At 40.6% G+C, this 20,393-nt stretch overlaps 1 protein-coding gene across 1 annotated transcript in view; it reads right to left on the bottom strand.

Annotated features, from left to right (window-relative positions):
• The window catches only part of LOC139285098 (cGMP-dependent 3',5'-cyclic phosphodiesterase), a 134,613-nt gene that overhangs the window by 92,020 nt on the left and 22,200 nt on the right, over positions 1–20,393 (bottom strand). The window contains 1 exon segment of the mRNA XM_070905545.1: positions 1,594–1,684. Within this exon segment, the coding sequence (XP_070761646.1) occupies positions 1,594–1,684 (91 nt within the window).

The raw sequence follows: 20,393 nt of genomic DNA, 5'->3' as shown, positions 1-20,393 counted from the left end.
AGACACATGGAATGTAGACACACACACACACACACACACACTCTCTCTCTCTCTCTCTAGCCCGTATTAATAAAGGTTGAATTAAAAATGCGGCATCACAATTAAAAACACAAAAGACTGTAATTATGGGAGAGCACGTTTTAGTTATGTTGATAAATTTGAGATATACATAAACAAAAAAAACACCAGTACACACACATACACTCACAGTAACATAGAGAGTATACTGTGATATATATATATATATATATATATATATATATATATATATGTATATCAGTGTGTAACAGTTATATATATATATATATATATATATATATATACACACTGAATTAATGAATGAGTAAGGATTTTTTGTAGAGAATATTGTTTGCATGGTTGTTGATCTCTTTCATGTATGAATGGAAAAATTAGTGCATGTGGGGTTGTGTGTCATTGATGTGAGTGCACATGTGCCTGCATCACTGTGAGTGTGTATCTGTCTAGGTAATTGGATCTGAGCAGAACATGTCGACACTGGCAGCCAATCAAACATTTTTTTTCTATTTCGCTGCCAACAACATGAAATCCCTCTGCAATATAAAACACAAATGCAGACACACACACAAACACACTCTTGTACACACACGTGCACACACTAACGCTGCTTGATGGCACGTGTGAGGATACAAGAAAGCAGCAATTTAAAATTTTAGGTGTCTTCTTGTATGTCACAAATTATATAAACACAAACGAAGGAGCGAGACAGACCAAAATGAGATGTAGGGGAAATAAATACACAACGAAATGGGGCTTACTGCTCGGGGGATTGCAAGAACAAATTGTATCAACTCATCTGAAAAACGTAGTAACCTAAAACACACACATACACACACAAACTTGCATGCAACACGCGCAAATGGAGATGGTTGTGCACAAGCACTCATTCACCATTTAAACAAAAATGTCACTGCCTTTAATTTCCTTCCTTTCATGTTTATTGCTGTTTTATGTTTTATCTTTCCGTCTTTTATCTGAGCCCTCTCAGACACACACACACACCGAGTCTGTATGCACACACACACACACACAGGCTGTATGCACACACACACACATACACACACAAATACAGAAGCCCCAAGCAAGTAATAAGTATCCCACCAACTCAATCAACCAAGAAAGACAGACAGCAGCAGAAACAGGGGCTGAAACTTACCTTCTCCAGACAAAAGTTTATCGTTCCCAAAATCTGAGGGGATAACAAGTGTGTGTGTGTGTGTGTGTGTGTGTGTGTGTGTGTGTGTGAGAGAGAGAGAGAGACAGAGATAGAGAGAGAGAGAGAGAGAGAGAGAGAGAGAGAGGAAAAGAAGGAGATCAAGGGAGACCAACAGAACAAGACAGGAAGCCCACAAAAGGGATTTTGAGACTGATTTCATGAAGGGAAAACCAGTATAGTGAATGTATGCAGTCTACCTGTAGTTGTTACAGACTGGACAGAAGACGATGACAAAAAAAAAATTGAAAGGAAGAAGGAATAGTGAAGAGGGTGTGAAGCATAGAGCATCCTGTTTTTCAGACAGCGTGGACAAGACAGAGTAGAAGAGTAAATCCTACCTGGAGTAGTTCGGACAACGTGGTGGACTGTCTGGTAGTCAGGGCTGGTGCTGAACTCTCCTCAGGACGCAGAAACACTTGCTGACCGCGTCTGCAGGCATCAAAAATAACAGTAAGGACCTGTGTGTGTGTGTGTTTGAGTTGTCCGCTGTGCACACATGGAGTCAGCTGTTACAGTCTGAGTGATAAGCTGCTGGAAAAGGAGCATTTCCACACACACACAACTTATCTTTTCCCTGAACTGAGGAGTGCAGGAATTCAAAGGAGTGAGTGTGTGTGTGTGTGTGTGTGTGTGTGTGTGTGTGTGAGGGAATGTAAGGGAAAAGGTGTTTGTGTGTGTGTGTGTGTGAAGTCCTTACAGGTCCTTCCCTTTCTTCCTCTCGAGCGCAGTCATGTCATCTCCACCTGTCGTACGCAGAGAGAGCGCAGGAGTCACACACACATTCACACGCGCAGCGACACACCGATGCACAGATGCACACACTCGCACCGGCAGGCTGAGACACACACTGGCGCGCTGACACCACGAGCCGCAACGCATAGAGTCGAGAGTGAACACAGTCCCTCCTCCTCTCTCTCCTCCCACCCCTCTCTCTCTCTCTCTCTCTCTCTCTGTCTGCTCCTCCTCTGGGTCTTACTGCCTCCCTCAGCCCTCCACTTGTTTCAGTTTCCTGCTGTCAGTATGTACGTCGGCAGGATACTCACTAACAAAAACACTACAATACAGGTACAGTACAGGGCTGACTCACTTTGACCACACGTGAAGCAGTGGAATCGCTAATATTTAGAATAACATTTAGGACAAGGCTCATCGCTTTTGGATTTTACTGATTTTCATTACAAAATCTACTTTTTAAAAAGCTGTTGTGTTTCACCCAGATTTTGTCCTCACCACAGAAAAAGACACCACTGGCCATTTGCTCAAACATTTAAAATGATCTATGTTGACATTTTCTCCTGGATGTTTGGATGTTTATAACGTGAGACTTTGACATCGGGGTTCACATCCTACCAACAAGCAACGTTGGTGTCTGGAGACTTCTGTTTGCACCCTGTCTGCTCTCAGCAGTCAGCTTTTAACCATGATCACAATCTTATCCTAACATTAAACAAGTAGTTTTAGTTGCCTAAACTTAACCAAACGATCAAAGTAACAGATCACAAAACGCTTATATGAATATTTTTGTTGCTTTGGAAGGCGATAACAAATTCCCTTATTGTTGTTGACCAAAAGAAATCTCACCCCAAGGTCCATTTATTGATCTTATCTTTAAGCTTTCAGTCATATCACATGCTCTTCATCAGTTTATTTGTCAGGGAATTGTAGATGCTCACATTTTCATTATTCTATGGATAACTACAGTGCAGGAGAACATAATTAGCAAGCCAGGGACGTCAACTCGAATCTGATGAGGATACAGTCAGTAACCTTGGTCTGTTTTGTGTGTGTGTGTGTGTGTGTGTGTGTGTGTGTGTGTGTGTGTGTGTGTGTTACAAACAGCACAAGCTCTTCATCAGTTTATTTGTCAGGGAACTGTAGATGCTCAAATTTCTGAGCAAATTGTTTTCCAGAGCACTTTAAGGGCTTCTCTTCCATATTGGTTTAAAACACTGAAGACATGTATTTCTTCTTCTTCTCGACCTCTCGAGATTTTGACTGTTTTTTAAATGCATTGTGGCTCAAGATAAGAACAGTGTTGCAAATGTTTTTCTCAACTATGTTGTTAAAAGGGCATTTTTTGAATGTAGATCCCTTAAAAGGGTATCGACTAAATAAATAAATTTGAAGCCATGAAATTCAAACAGTCAACAGCTGAGAAAAGCAGCTCCTCTAATTCAAATGAAGTAAGCCGCTTCGGTTCAAATGCTGAAAATTGGCCTGACTGAGAGAAGACTGTTAATTGTTTGGAAAAACAATCAAAACAAACATACTGTTGTGACGTGCATACTGGAGGCTGAAATTGCCTGAAATAAATGACGGATTGGATCGGAAAATTTGAAAACTTTAACCACTCGAACAAAATCATATTTGATCAGTGTCATCTTTCAGCATTTTTGAACATATTAAAACTTTTTCTACCCTGTATTACAGAGCCATATTTATTCTATTTATTCTCGCTCCAATTGAAGCTGTAACATGCTTGCTTTAAATGAAATATTGGAACCTACATATTTTAGTGTGTGTTTTTGTTGCACATTATTCTGTACATATTTTCCTGAATTTTGAGTAGATCAGAGATTGATCCTTGGCTCAAGGAGTCATGATGAAGTTAGTGTGCTCTGGTATAAAAAGCTGTAATATTCCAGTAAACCCTGAGGCTGCCTGTAAACATGGGGAAAGGTTATTCCAGTGCAGCAGAACCTCAGACTGTATTGACCAGTGTTGGCCAATAGCAGCAAGATACACGGAGAAATAATCAGCACTGCACACTGTTCATATTATCAATTCTGTACTGTGTCTGCCATGGATCACATGAACACACACACACACACTCAGGTGGGAGGGCAGGCCCTTACATGTGCTCAGGAAAACACACAAGCAGCGAGGAGAGTACAAACACACACCTGAAAATGGGTTGGTTCAAAGCAAATTCTCCTCAAAGACTGTCTCTCCTCATCTGCTGTGGACTCTGTGATCTAGATTACCTTTTAAACACACATACACACACACACACACACACACACACACACACACACACACACACACACACACACACACACTACTTCAGCTGAATAGAGTATTGATCCCAAGTTTGTGATTAAAATAGGGACTGTTGTTACTGCTCAAATGCAATCAACACACAAACCCACAGCGTGATCACTCACTCAGTTGCTCTTTCACACTCACACACACACACACATACACACACACAAAGTGCGGATGCATGGATAACTACAGTGCAGGAGAACATAATTAGCGAGCCAGGGACCTCGACTCAAATCTGATGAGGATACAGCCTGTAACCTTGGTTTATTGTGTGTGTGTGTGTGTGTGTGTGTTAATGGTTAATGAACAAAGTGTATGTCCACATGTAGGTGTTGTTGACTGTGGTGAGTTTTTTTGTGTGTATGTGATGTCTGTAAAAAACAGTAATTGAAAGTGCATATGTAGGGAAATCTGTGTGTGTGTGTGTGTGTGTGTGTGTGTGTGTGTGTGTGTGTGTGTGTGTGTGTGTGTGTGTGTGTATGTGTGTGTCCTGACTCCCATAAAGCAGTGCAGTGATTGAAAGCTCTAAATGGTGAAGGTGCACTCAGGGGAATAGGGCTAATCTACATAATGGTGGAGCTATATTAACAGCATCCTGATGCACACTCACACACTCACACACACACACACACACACACACACACACACACACATACACTCGTACACGCACTCATCTAGGTGTCATCTGAATGGGAGCCTCCCCCGACAAACACACACACGCACAGATTTCCTCCTGCTGATCTGACCGAGCCGGTGAAAAAGGACAGAGTTAATGAAAACATCTGAATTAAAAATATTGCAATGAAATAAATAAAGAGTACCTTTATAAATAAAGAGTATCTTTATTTATGGATCCTCATTTAACTGTATTGTTAAAAATGCTAATTGCGGGGCAGTTTTTCATGCAGGTTTAAGTACACATTTGTTCATTGTACTCGTGTGATCACACTCACTGATTAATGGCTGATTATTATAGGACAATCTCTCAGCCACTCCACAGATACATTAACACTTCATTATTTATTTCTCTCTGCTAAAAATCAAGAGCATCAGCTGCATTTTCTAAACAGCGTTCTCAACAAAACATTTTGAGAGCCTTTCGTATTAGTGTCTCTTTTCACTGCAACTCCATCCCAGCTTGAAAAGGATCTGCAAACGCATTGACATCCTCTTCTGTGGAACAATAGTGGTTCCCATATTGAGGTGGCAGCTTCAGAAATGTGCTCAGCTTGATGAGCAATGTGCATCTGGGGAAATGCTTCTGCTGTGTGAGGAGCCGGAAAAGATAGAGAGAGGCAGTAAATGGTCATACTTGCAGCGGGAGTTCAAGGTGTAGGTTGTTAGATTGGATCAAGGATGAGTATAAAGGCGTTCTGCTGGAAGTTTGGTAAAGACACTCTTACAACCTGATAAAACTGCACACCAATCTGCACCATTTAGCAAAGAAGGGTTATTGTACGGATGTTAATGGTAAAATGTAAAAAGTCTCGATATAATGTACACTGTGTTATTGATAACCTACTTTCTAGCTTTGCACATTATATGTGCTGACATGATTAGTCAATGAATAAATTAGTCAACTATTTGTATCATCAACTATTTACGTAATCGATTAATCATTTGAATTATTTATTGAGAAAAAAATGTCAGAGATTCACTTGTTCCAGCTACTATTTGTGGCTTTTCTCAGTTTTATATTACAGTAAATAAAACATCAATACATTTTTAAATTTGGACTTTAGTCTGGTTGGTCAAATAAAGCGAAACATTTGGGCTTTGGTAAGTTGTGACGAACAATTTGTGAATTTTCTGTGACAATATGTAGACTAGACAAAACATTATACCTTGCTTCCACTCAGTTGTCTCATACAGTATCAAAATGTATTACAGATCTATCTATCTATCTATCTATCTATCTATCTATCTATCTATCTATCTATCTATCTATCTATCTAGCCTGTGCTAACACTGGTGTTCACATTTCATACAGAACAGTGTGGCACTGTATGGGAGATTTCATCTTTTATTTAATCAGTTATTTTAAGTATGTCCTGTGAGTCTATAGGTACGAGTAGAGCTGAGAAAAAACACAAGGTTTCTGGTGTGATTCTTGTTGGGGCCATCAATGCTGAAAATCTATGCACTCACAGAACTGTAAAGTGCCTTGGATAAAAGTGTTCACCACATGGTGTATGACGAACGGCTTAGAGAAGAATGTGTGTTTGAGTGTGTGTGTGTGTGTGTGTGAATATTGCTTAACCTTATTGTTAGTCATAACTAATTTCCTTAAACAACACAAGCAGTAAAACAACAGCAGGAAAGCGACAATGACACGCCCTACTTTGGAAAGTCACGCAGACATACGCAATCTCACACACACTTAACAGCGAGCTGCACTGTTTGTATTGATAACCTATTTCAACAGTGCAATGCGTTTGTTAAGCTGACTCCACTCTGTAAGGCACAGCACTGAAACAATGTGTCTGAATGCAACAAGCATCAATAACGCTGCCAACGAAAAAAACAGCCAGTGTACTGAACCAGGCATTTTTACCCCCTTAAAAAAGCACATATTACATATTTCACCTTGTTGTCACACTGCATTTAATGCATGTATTGACAGCTTCATATGTTAAATGAATGGGACATGTTGTTGCATGCAATATGAACATTTGTCCTTCATTGTCACAAGGACACTGCAGCCTGGACTCCATTGCTGTGTGCTGTGTTCCAAATGATTCTTAAGAAGTCTGTTCATCAGTTCATCAAATGATCAGATCTGAAAAGCATTTATTAATTAAAAAGCAAAGTGTTTCTTAAGCAAAGCTCTTACGATGACTCATAACTTTTCAAGCACTGCTGAATGTGCCTCGTTTCCACAGCAGTACATTAGGTATGTCCATCATTCAGATGGTCGATATGTCACCTCTTTCTGTAAAAGTTCATAGCCTCCTGTACTCCACTGCTACAGTATCTATACTCTGTGTCATGGCAGGCAGAATATCCACCAAAAACCTTTTCTGGCTTCTATTCATCAGAAATCACAAAGCTGCTTCACGTCAACATTTTAAAGAAGCTGGTTGGTGGTTGCTATGTGAGTTAGGACGTTGGCAACCTGAACAGTTCATAAGCCAGTTTCCATACCAACACGCACTGTCTCCTAACCAGAGTCCATCTCAGCAGCATTGAGAAGTGAGAAGAGATGGATGAGAGGATGAGGAAAATGAAAAAGAGGAGAGGAGAGGAGACCCTACTGCTCCAGTAGTCCACTGCTGTTTAGATATCCCACCTGCTGAGCAATACAATAGTACTACACTGCTACAGTATGTCTGGTGTGTATGTACGCACTTTGAACTAATTAACCAGTAACTCAAGAGTGTATTTGTCCGTATTTCTGTAGTTTATATGAGACATATACTTAGAAATTATACAGCAGGCTGTTTCTACACACCAGCTGAGTTTGCTTCTAAAGCTAAACCTGATTGGTGGTTCACTGCTGATGAAGTTGGAGGCTATTCAGCAGCCTTTTCCCTCAAATTTGTTTACCTTTAAAAGTTGTGCTATGCAATTGCTTACACTCCAAGGGAAGGTTCGGGGTACAAAGTGTGGAGTGGGCCTGTGATGCCGTGAGGCTGTCAGTTTGCTGAGCATGTGGCGTAATGATGATAAAACTGCCAGGGAGCTTCGGAGAGATTATCTGTTTTTGGGCACGAGACCTGGTAAAGCCAGGACGAGCCAGTTTCCCTGGGCTTCCAGCAGCAAATCGGAGACGTGCTCTGCTGGCTTTGTTCTTTAATCAATCTTTCATGACTTGAGTGACCTCTGTGGACCATAAGAACTGAAGTGACCCTGGACTGAGTGAGGTCTGACTCTGAAACTATAATTGTTTGTAAGGACCTCCTAACTCATCCTTTGATCCATGTGAGGGCCAGTGTCACTCACTGCTAATGCAGAGAGGCTGTGAGTGGATTTACAACAACAACAACTCTGCACTGGTTAAAACTTAGCGGAAAAACTGAGATATTTAAGGCCTCTGCGATTGACAGCCATGTCAATTGATAACCTGTTCAGTTCGGCGAAAGCCAGATCACAGGTCCATCCCAACTTATTCAGTCTTCCTCATCGGCTTCATGACAGGTTCACTCCTCATGTTTGCATCAAAAATCTCACTTTATACTGTACAGCAAGACATGAAAGATAGATTGATAACATGTCGGTTGGGGACATACGGTTATACTTTATTCATAAGAAACTAGCAACATTTCTGGGTTGTGCCTTCTGCATTCAAACTGTGCAACAACCTTACAGTCAATACACCTGATGTTGTAAATAATATTTGATTATTATCATTTGAGTGTAATTTCCCCCCGGGGATCAATAAAGTATTTCTGATTCTGATTCTGTCTCATAAGTTGGTTACAAGTGTTTATATTTGTGTGGTTTGCAAATGTGGTACCACTTTATAATAGGGCGTCCTCTATAAAGGGTTTAAACGTACATACAAATTCTTTATAAATCAGTTAGAAGCCATTTATAAGAACAACATCTGGGTTGCCAGGTTGTGGAAAATCCCTTTGGTTGGTACAGTATCTATTCTTGCATCTTTTTAGCGTCAGGTACAACCCTCCAATGACCCAGACAAGCATCTGGAATAAAATCCATTTGTTAATCTTGAGAATCTTAGACTTGATGGATGCAAGTTAGACCCATTGCCAAGTACAATTACATTACATTACTAAATGGCTTTCTCACTTTCTACTAAGCAATCATGCTGAAGTTATAAATGTTAGTAAGTCATTAATAAATGAAAATCCAGTTGTAAAGATTGGTAAGTTGTTAATAAATGGAATTTGGCTCTGCAGCTTTTTTCCCAAGAGGTAAGTGGTCAAATTCTCCACTGGAGGGGTCACCTGATGAACTAAAGAGCCAAAGACAAAATGTCTGGATGAGGAAAAACACCAGTAAAAGGGTTTTTTACAACCTGGCAACCCAAGACTTGTTCATACTAATGGCTTACAGCAAGTCTATAAAGCTTTAGGAAATTATTTACTAACCCTAATAATGCCATAAACTTGTAAACACTTCATGAAGAGTGTCTTACTAGAGCGTGGTACCACAGGGGTTAGGGAGGCCTAAGAAAGAGGCTTAAGTACTTGTAAGTTACTGATATGTCTGCAGGTATTTGGACAAGCTGCTCCTATCTGGACTCTTTAATAAAGCTGGTACGGAGGACACGACCTACTCGACTTTCAGAGTTTGTGTCTTCCAGTATGGTATTAAAGGTATTAAAATGTGTGTTTGTGTCTGTGTTTGTACGCGTAGAGGAGAGCTCCTCTCCTGTCATAGTTAGCTGCTTCCTTCCTGATGTGCAGCCCAACAATGTTCAGGCGCACACACAGGCGCACGGACTCACACACACATTTCCTTCCTTTAGTATTTGGTTAGTGCTGCTCATGTCAGAGGTGAGAGGGAAACACTGGGCAGTGTGAGGAGCTAGTGATAAAATCCAGGGGAACGGGGAAGTGAAAGAGAGATAGTGTGACGAAGAAGGAGACAGAGAGATGGAAGGAAGGCGGCAAACCTGCTAATGGGAAGTTAAAGGTTGAGGGGGAGGAACCTGACCCTGTCAATCATCGCCAGCGTAGCCTCTGGTGATGTCAGCGTCAGCTAAAAAAGCTAAAAAGGTGTCACAGCCGACACCCAGTTGTTGTTATGCACACTGACAAAGAGTAAAGAAGCACACATACAGGTCAAATGGAAAGTGAGTGCTGCAGAAAATCTCCAGCGGTGAGAAAGATAGAAGAGGGCGAGACAGACAACACAGAGAGAGCCAAGAGAGAAAGAATGGCAAAGGAGAAAAAGGAAAAACACTGCAGCAACAACAGTAAATGTAGAAGGAAACTAAAGAATGAGAGATGGAGAGAAGTCATGCAGGGGCAGCGAGAGAAAAAGAGGAAACAAAAAAACAAAAACAAACAACTAACGAGGTGTGGGCGACAGAGCCCAACCCTAAACAGTGCACTGTGTGTGTGTTTGGGAATGCAAACTTAAATATTTGTGTATTAGTATTTGCATGTGTTTGCATATGCGTGTGATGGCAGTAACTAGATAGATCAGACAGATTGTGTCGCCTCCATGCTCTCTTTATCTCTTCATTTCTCTAATCTAATTGGTTCCTCAGTTCAACCAATCTGAACGCAGCATTGTGACTATCTGCTGCGAGCCGGCGTTGAGCAGGCTGAATAGATGCTACAAGTGGTAACGACGACGACAGCCTGTGTGTGTGTGTGTGTGTGTGTGTGTGTGCGTGCGTGCGTGTTTGTGTGTGTGTGTGTGAAATAACCACACTGACGATTTGTTGCTATGGCACCCCATCTTCCTGAGGTGCAAAAATCACAGAACAATTTATACCCACAATTTCCGCTCTATAATGAAGCAGTGAATGCACTGACCCTGGCGTGCTCACACTCAGACACACACACACACACAAACATTTGCAGCAGCTTTATCCTCTCAAAGAGCAGCCTCAACCCTCTGGTAAAGATGGTGGATCTGAATACCCTCAGGGACTAAATGAAGTTATAAAAGAGAAAAACCAGAAGAAGAAGGGAGATATTGCTCTGTTATGGACACATTACAGCTTATCTGGAATAAACTCCCAAACAAACATCCTACAGTACCAATAAAGTCATGTTTAGACTGTCAAAACTCACTATTTTGTAGCTTAAGGAGAGAATTACTCGCATTCACACAACTGAATCTGCAAGACTGCAGAAATATCAGAGAGAAATTCTGTCTCCGAGTTCTTGTTACATGTAAAATAAGGATGCAAGATGTTTTAAGTGAAGACAGATACCAGGATGTTGTTAGAGTGTGTAATCCAACTGTGACAAAGTTTATGGCGCCTCGATATAAAACGGGAGATCTTTGGCAAGTAGTAGTAGGTGAGACGTTCTGGATCTTTTGATCATATCACATGGTCTTCCTCAGCTCACACCCAGTTTTCCTGGAATTGTAAATGTTCAAATTTCATTTTTTTCATTTTTCTTTTTGTCCATGTTGCTCACAGAGACCTTTGGTTTAGAGGGCATTACATCTCCAAATTGCAGCTATTTACAACAATTTGTAAATACTTGACTGATTCATTTTTTAGTCTATAAAATGTCAAATACATCAAATACACAAATCAAACAAACCTAAAAGTGTTCCTTACGTAGCGATATGGCAAAAGGAAATGCAAATAACATGTAATCTTTTTTTTATTATAACCAGAACATTTGATGTTTTTACTTAATTGACCAACCGGATCTTTTGATTTACAGCTGAATAGTAGATTCATTGATTAGTCAATCGACAGAAAATTATTTTGCTAATCTATCATTTTTTTCAAGCTTCTAAAATCCTCTAGTTTTCTTTGTCTTCTATGATAATAAACTGAATATTGTTGGGTTTTGGACTGTTGGACAGACAAAACAAGCAATATGAAGACATCACCTTGGGTCCTAGAAAATTGTGATGGACACTTTTCATTATTTTCACATTTTATATATCAAACAATTAAACGTTTAATCAAGTAATTAATTTACAGATTGATTGATAATGAAAATATCGTTATTTGTTCTAAATTAGTAATCAGAATTATGATGAATTATTCTTGTTTTGATTTTATAACTATTTGTTCCAGCCAAGATGGGTGGCCTGGCTGTAGAGCCGGAAGTTCCACTGTTGAGACAGAGTGGACGCAGAAAGGAGAGTAATGACAGAAAAATGTAAGCAGTCGCTGACGGAGGAGAGACGGCCAGTTCATTAGTTCGAGCACGACAGAAATGGAGCAAGTCCTTTGATGCTGTGACGCAGACTGACAGTCAACAGGTCAACACAAAGGCACTCTATCTAGGCCTGAATACACAATGGCAATTATGAGCATGCCAACACACACACACACACACACTCTGCCTCAACATGTGCAGTCGTTCATGTCATGAACATGCATGACAAATGCACACACACGCCCTCAACACACATTCACATCCACGCCTAACTAAACAGACCTCAGTCTCACACGTCTGACCTTGCTCATCTCTGGCCTCTTCCTTCCTCTTCCCTTATATTTTCTCACTTTCCCTCTTCCTTCCATCCTTTACTCATTTTTCCCCCTTAAAATCGACTCTTTTTCACTCTTCTGATATCCTCTCTTCCTCCATTCAATTCCAGTTTTTTTTTTTCCTGTGTTCTTGCTGCAGGTTTGCAACGTCAAACAAATCAGTGCTGCTGTCAGAGTGCCCCCAAGTGTACAAACACCTAAACTACACTCAGCATACAGAGTAGTTGGACCTAAAATCAGTTGCACATCTGACTTAAAACATTCTGGAGGCGTCTGAGCTGCAATGTGTTACTGGAAAATGCAAAATGCAAGAAGAAATAACTATACCATGTGTGCACCGCAGATAATATGAAGCAGTGAATCTGTAACCATGACTGGTTGTCATCATAGAAAATCCCAGTTGCACCTGAACACATCATGTATTCGTGCTTTGATTCTCATTTGGATTATTGTCAGATCCTTTGCCTTTGCTTAATGAAGACTGAAGACCAAAATGGAAACCAATTTTTGAGTTTTCTAGACAATTTTTCTCAGGGGTGGAGTAATCATACAGCAGCTGCTGTAGAGTGGAAATGAAGAGCATCTTCTGCGCTGACTTCATCTGAATGCCTCACATCAATTACAACATCAGTCCACCTCCCAAACACAAACTTCAAAGTCTTACAAGTGTCCCCCCCACCCTCCCTCTCTCTCCTACACACTTACACATCTCTATAAGGAATACCAATGAGCTTATTGTTTCCATTTCAAAGGGAAGCGCCAGGCCTAAAGAGGGTAAGAATTAAATATCCCGTCTGTCCCCAAAAACTGGATAAATAAGACAAAGAAAGGAAAAAGAAAAACAAGACAAGAAAGAAGGAAGTCTAATCCACTGAGAGGCTACAGTGCCAAGTAGGCCAGATTTACAGTACAGTGTGTTTGCGCTCACACTGTGTATGCATGTGCAGACTTTCTTTCTTTCTTTCTAATCTCATCTTCTCTTTGTTCATGTTACAGTCTCCTCATCTTAGTGGCATTTTCTCTCGGGTGAATCTGATTGACTATGACATAAGTACTCGAAGCGTAAGATCTTGGTGAACGAGCAACACACATGTGAGTGCATGCATTTATGCTTATACTATATATGGTTGTGAGTTTGTGTGTGTGTGTGTGTGTGTGTGTGTGTGTGTGTGTGTGTGTGTGTGTGTGTGTGCGTGTATGTGGATCAACAGTCTCTCAGCAGGAACTTGTTCCAGCAGGGAATCCTCAGTTGGTACCAAGAAAAAGGCCATACTGCATGTTATGCATGTGTCGACATGAGTCTCTGTAGCAGTGTGAGCTGCTGAGTTTGAGTTAAGGGTGGATGATTTGGATAATCTTCTATTGAATGTGAATGTAATTTCATATCACAATAAAGAAATATATCTTGATATAAAATCATGAAAATTGTTAATAGATATAAGAAACATGACCGAAAGTCTGTTTTTGGGTAATCCAGTAAATTAAATGCCTGAAAAATGTAAGTACTTTATCATAAAACAAAACAATGCCTACTCAAAAGCAAAATGATGCTGTAATTTACATGATACAAGTAAAAGAAAGTGTTTCACTAGATTATCGTCCGGCTGGTACTCAGCGGTCTGTACCAGAGTACATTTTGAGAGTGACATTCCCGATCCTGCACATCACAGAGATTAAAGGATAAGAGAAGTGATTCTGCTCCACGATTAAAACACTTTATCTCATGATTACTGCAGCCAGGCCCAGCTCATAGCACTCAGTGATAAAGTACTGACAAAGTGTAATAGTGAGAGTGGATAAGTGTGTGAATGCACCCCAGTGTGTGTGTGTGTGTGTGTGTGTGTGCCTAGCACTCTATCTAGGCGGCTGTGCTGCATGTCCAATCTCCTCACCACTGCTGAGGAAATCAGAAATCATTTTCTCTCCAATTTTCCTCACCTGTTATCCTTCCTGTCTGTCTCCTCTCTGCACCTCTCTCTCTCTCTCTCTCTCTCTCTCTCTCTGTCTGTGTGTGTCTCTCTCTCTCTCTTCTCTCGCTCTCTCTGTCTCTCTCTCTCTCTCCTTCGTTCTCACCCTTTAAGATGTAACTGGAGCCGATTCTATTTTCTGTTGTTAACACGGTTTCAACTTAAATGCCTTTTCCGTACTTGATGGGACTGCTAGAAAATGATTTGCTGCTGCCTTTTGTGACCCTCTTCAATAGCTCCCTCGTCTCAGTCCAAACACCTGTTTTCAGAGAGACACTTGCTCAATTACACACGCACACACGCACACACATTACGACAGCACACAAACCTTTATGCACTCACATACCAGTTCTGACCACATTGGAAGCACGACGGACATACAGTATATCTAGACTGACAGGATGATTGAACACACACACGCACATGCAAACACCTTCATCTTTATCACAGTCAGTGATCAAGGCAATGAGAAACCTGCTGTCGCCATGGTAACGTGGTCATAACAACCTCCCCCGTTCCTCCTGGTAAAAACAGATTCATTCTCCCCTGAATTCTGCCCCCTCTGGATCTCTCTTTCCTCCCATTCTTTTTTCTTCATCCCATTCGTCTTCCTCTTCCTCCCCTCTTCCTTCCCTTGATTTTCAACCCCATGTCGTCACCTCGTACTCTGCATTATTGTCACAACTCTACGCTCTTCCAACTTTCCCACTTAGCATCTTTCAGCCTTCACCTTTTCTTTTGTTACGCTCTCTTTTCCCTTCCTCCATCTCCTTCAAGTACTTTCACGTCAAGGCAATGGAGACAAACGTGACACAGAGCAAAAGACAGCTGGGGGGACTTAAATCGAAGAAGATGCAACCATCTGGGAAGGACAGAATCGTAAATGCAAAGGAAGTTTTTAGGGCAAAATCCAGATTTTGTGTGCACCCAGTTTGAAATTTGCTGTCACACTGATACATTTAAAGCCAGCCTTGACAAAATGCAATGCAATGCAGTGTGATACAACACTATGCAATACAGTATGATGCAATATTGTGAACATTTTCACTGTAACACTGCTTAATATGATACATTTGTAACTGCAATCTTGAAATCTTAAAAAGAGATTGAGAGAAGGATGGCGTTGTCATTCTGCTGGGAATCTCATTTTTGGTAGTAAAACATGAAAATAAGTCAGTCTGAAATAAATCTTATTAGAAATATGTTCCTGCAATCTCTGAAATGAATGAATGACACAATAATAATAATCCATAAAATAATCCATACAAAAAATTATTAAACAGAACAAAAAGAACAAATAAAGCTGTGACTGTGTTGAAACTATTCCAGTTGTTTCCAGTCTGGTGCTCATAGGTAAAGTCTGACTTTTCTTTGATTTGGGGCCAGAGACACGTGATGCATGTGAGGCTTTGCTCTCCCACAGGAGGACTGACAGGTAGAGAGACAGACGAGTCTACAGAGAGAAAAATCTCTGGAGGAAACATGAGAGAGAAACAGCGCAAAAGGAAGCCCAAAGCCAATTCTCAGATGATAAAAAACATGAAAGTAAAATGTCCTATCAGGTTTACCAATACACTGAGGTTTGCATATTTAGTTGTCTGATTTCCTCAAATTATTTTTCTGATAAAAGTCGATGCAACCATTTAGTGAACAACATTAGTCCGACACATGGGTTGGGATCAGCGTAACACCCGCAGCTGCTGGATGACACTGGGAAGTAGCCTGACAGAAGGCAGAGGCAACAGGATGACACGTCGAGGCATGTCAAATCCAATGCATTTTGCTCCGCTCTCAGTTTGATTTGCATACAACTGACGCGACTGTCAAATCTGAGACCCGTGCAACTTTGCGGATAGCAAGAGATGAAGCCCTGTTGCTCACTCACATCTTGCAGAAACCCAATTCTGACTTAGACTTGTTTTTTGATCAAATTTGTCTCTTTCAAACTTTGAAAAGAACCTTAAACATGGTTGCATACCACGTTAATACCATTTACTGTAAAGCAAACCTGGTTTGCAGTCTGTGATAAGGGTTGCCATTTTTCCACCCATCCATCAGCCCTCGAACTTCTCCTCCTTTCCCCATCACCTGACTGCCCGACCCATCTTCACACCTGTTCCCACTTCCCTCAGTTTAATTTATCCCTGTGTTACACAGTGATTCTTCAGTACAATTTCATGGATGCCGGCGCCCACTTCTGACACCTCCAAGCAGAGAGGGCGTTTTCAATTAACTTCCTCAGAGGAGAGGAAGATACAGGAAGACATTATTGAACTGTCACTCTGCTCTAAACTCAGTTGTGGATGCAAATAAGGTGAAAATTATTTTGAAATGCGAGTCTGTGTATGTGGTATGAATGTGAATGTAAATTGACATGTGAGTGTATCAGTATTTTTGTTTGTGTATGCGTGTGAACAGGCTGATAAAAAGGTTCTCCTAAACTCCTTCTGAAAGCCAGGGATACTTTCTCTCCTCTCTCTCATCTTATATTCCCTCTCTCTTCTCGGCTCTCTCTACGCCTCTCCCCCTTTCCTCTCACTTCCCTCCCTTAATCCGACCTCACTCTCGTATGTACATTTACTGTTTAATTATTTAGCTGACATTCTTATCCAGAGCGACTTACATTAATGCAAACAGTGGGGAAAAAAAGTGAAAGCTCATCTGCAAACATCAAGCGGCGGCTTTGACACGCTCCTGCACGCACCCTGACTTCACTACAGATAAATGAAGGCCGACGTCCGTGGCAGGATTAATCTTTAAATTCAGTGTCTAAGCTTCACTGTACAGAGAATTCCTATTCCCACTTTCATCAATACAACAGCACTTTAATAATGACCTCTTGTTGGGCCTAAGGCCAAGAAGCAGCTCTTGTCTTCCAAGTCCAGCTCTATGTGTGAGAGTGATGTCATCTTTTAAACGACAAAACCTGAAGACAATATGATGTCTGGAGTGAACTGGAGTGACTCATATGAATTTTTCTGCCACCTTTATGGAAAGTTTAAGCGACTAGAAAACGATTTTGTTAAAGTTAGGTAAAGGTCATGTTCATTAGGGAAAGATCACCATCATTGTTAGATTCTCTCTGGCCCAACAGTCCACCCGACCTCCTTCCTGGTATAAGAGCGTCACAGTCTTTTGCACCGCCACAAGAGGTTCCTTCTCAGGAAATCGTAGACATGGGTGGGTTTTAGAGTTTGAAGAACTAACCAGTGCTGTTGGGTTTATTTTGATGGAGGGTAATTCATTTAGAAATAATTCAATGTTTGAGAGGAATTGCATGATGTCACCAAAACACCACGTTTACCCTCCACTACTTTAGACTTTCTGCTAACAATCCCACAATGCAATGCACCAGATTTTATAGTTTTTACTGCTCACTGTAGAGGAAACTATTGAGTGTCTATTATATAGTAAAGGGATTGACTGAGTGAACGAGGGAGTGATTTGAGACACAGCCTTTCTGTCCTGACCTGATCACCCTCCAGTTTTACACCTTTGTAATTAACTTAATTAACTTCTGTAGATTCACCTGTGGGACTGTAGCTAAACAAAAGTCCCAGCTTGGTCATTACTTTTATCTTTCAGCACTGTAGGCTGAATAACCGGAGGTCGGTGTAACAATGTGAATGAAGTGCTCACTTATGTATCACTAATATTTGTAGTGATTTCAATATTTAATGTCACGTAAATACAACAATGATACATGTGTGTGTTTTTAGTGTAGACTGATGGCAGTCGTGTCGTGGGTTAGTGTCCAGTTGAGTAACAGTCAGTGTGGTGGGTGGGTCACAGTGGGTTACTGCCTGCTCATCAGTGCATTAGTATACATATCTCTTTGATCACTGGCAGTGTTGCACATTGCATGAATATGACTTTCATTAGCTTTATGTTGAGTCTAATTTTTTAAGTCACTCTATGCGCACATGCAATGTCATTTTTGCTAATGACACATCTGGTTGGGTGTCAGGCAGTTAATCACCCACTGGTAGCCCACTATGCTGCACAGCAGTCTGGCTATTCCTCTTTTTGCTGCAGGCAGTCTGTAAACACATCTATAATACTTTATATGTCCCCCCTGTGGAAACATAATGCTCCTGCATCAGTTTCATTCTGAAGCTCATCCTGTGAATAACCATAATTATTCACAGTAACACTTAATGATGGAGCAATCTGTCTCCAAGATAACAAAGCAATCATTATTTCAAAAAATATATGACGCAGAGAATATTGTCTGCTTCAAGCTATACTGAATCTAAAGCTGAGAAAAAGGTTGCAACATTGGCATCAATAATATTATAACCTTGCATGTTCTATATGAGCTACAATAGCTAGAAGTTACTATTCTGGGCACTCGCAGATAGTGAATATGTACATCGCAGTCCAGATCAATTCAGTCCCTGTGTTAAACAGGCCACATGGACAGCAATGGAAACAGTCCCCCAGCCATACAGTACAGTATGTTCCCCCCACAGGCTACAGCCACCACATACATGGGTCAATATGTGACCGCAAAGACGGTGGATAGTGTGCACAACAAAACAGCATTAACAAGAAAATGGAAAGTTTGCATCATAATTTGAGCAACCATCTGAATGTTTAGGGACATTTTTGCTCTCATGCATCACTTGTTTTTTTACCATTATAGATGTTTGTCAAAGCTGCAGGTTTGAACCAAGGCCGTCCTGCTGTTCGACTTCTGTTGAATACTGTCCATCTTCTCTGCTCATTGACTTTGCTCTACATCAACATCTTTACACAAATTATATAAACAGAAATTAAGCCCACCAGATATGTATATACATGTAAATACACCACCCATGTAATCTTGCTCAAAGCTGCAATTATGTCTTCACACATTGAATCTGACCTTAAACCAATTACATGCATGAACTGCCCTCATACATACCGTACTATTATAACTCATCCTGTTGTCACATTGTTGACAATACAGGCACATAAACGCATGCAAGTTCACGCTTCCTCTCATTACGCTGAATGAATGTACCAGGGAGGAAAGTAAAGGTGTGTGTGCTTGTCTGAGTAAATAGTGTGGTGGTGTTTGGAGCGATAAGGCTTCCGGTCTTCTGTTGGTTTAGTTCCTGTGTGACGCTAGAGATAAGAGCGCAACACATACACACATGCATAAATTTACACACATATGATATATCACACTCACAGGCATAAACACACAAACACAAGTACACAAAACTCGGTTTAAACCTAAACCTGTGTCCAACACGATCTCTGTCTCTCACACGCGCAAACACAACAAATGATAACACCGGATCCTCTGATGTTCACAAACTAACATTTACACATGAGTGAATACGTGGGCTATATCCTGACTGGAAGTGACCTCACAGTTAAAGCTGCTCAGGACACAAATGTGACCCTCAATAGATGAGTTTATAAAACTATGAAGTACAAGCTGCAAGCGATGTTGCTTCTCTAGGTTTTAGAAAATCTGAGAATTTTGAGGTAAGAGGATTTTCACCTACAGTAGAACTGCTCATCAAATATCTACAGTTGAAGTGCTAATAAAGGTGTGTCAAGTACCAAAAGTTGGCGTTGAAAGCTTTGATGGGTCTTGTTAATAGAGCTGCATCGATTACTTGATTCAATCAATTATTCGATCAAAAGAAAATTAGTTACCAACTTTTCTATTAATCAATAAATCGTTTGCTGGTTCCAGCTTCTTTAATGTCAGGATTTGCTGCTTATCTTTGTCTTTTATGACAGTAAAAGACGAGTCTTTGGGGTTTGGACTGTTGGTTGGACAAAAGACGCAATCTGAAGGCGTCACGTTGGTCTCTGGGAAATTGTGATGAGCATTATTCACAAGTTTATGACATTTTACAGACTAAACGATTCATCAATTTATCATGACAATAATGAGCAGATTAATCGATAATGAAAATAATCGTTAGCTGCAGCCCTACTTGTTAACATAACTACCAATTATATATACTATATTATTTCATTTGTACTGCTGCTTGTGTTCACACAACATTTAACACTATTG

Source organism: Enoplosus armatus, chromosome 5, assembly GCF_043641665.1.
Source record: "Enoplosus armatus isolate fEnoArm2 chromosome 5, fEnoArm2.hap1, whole genome shotgun sequence".
NCBI lineage: Eukaryota > Metazoa > Chordata > Actinopteri > Centrarchiformes > Enoplosidae > Enoplosus > Enoplosus armatus.
The sequence above is the reverse complement of the archived record's forward strand: the minus strand, read 5'-3'. Positions and strand labels throughout refer to the sequence as shown.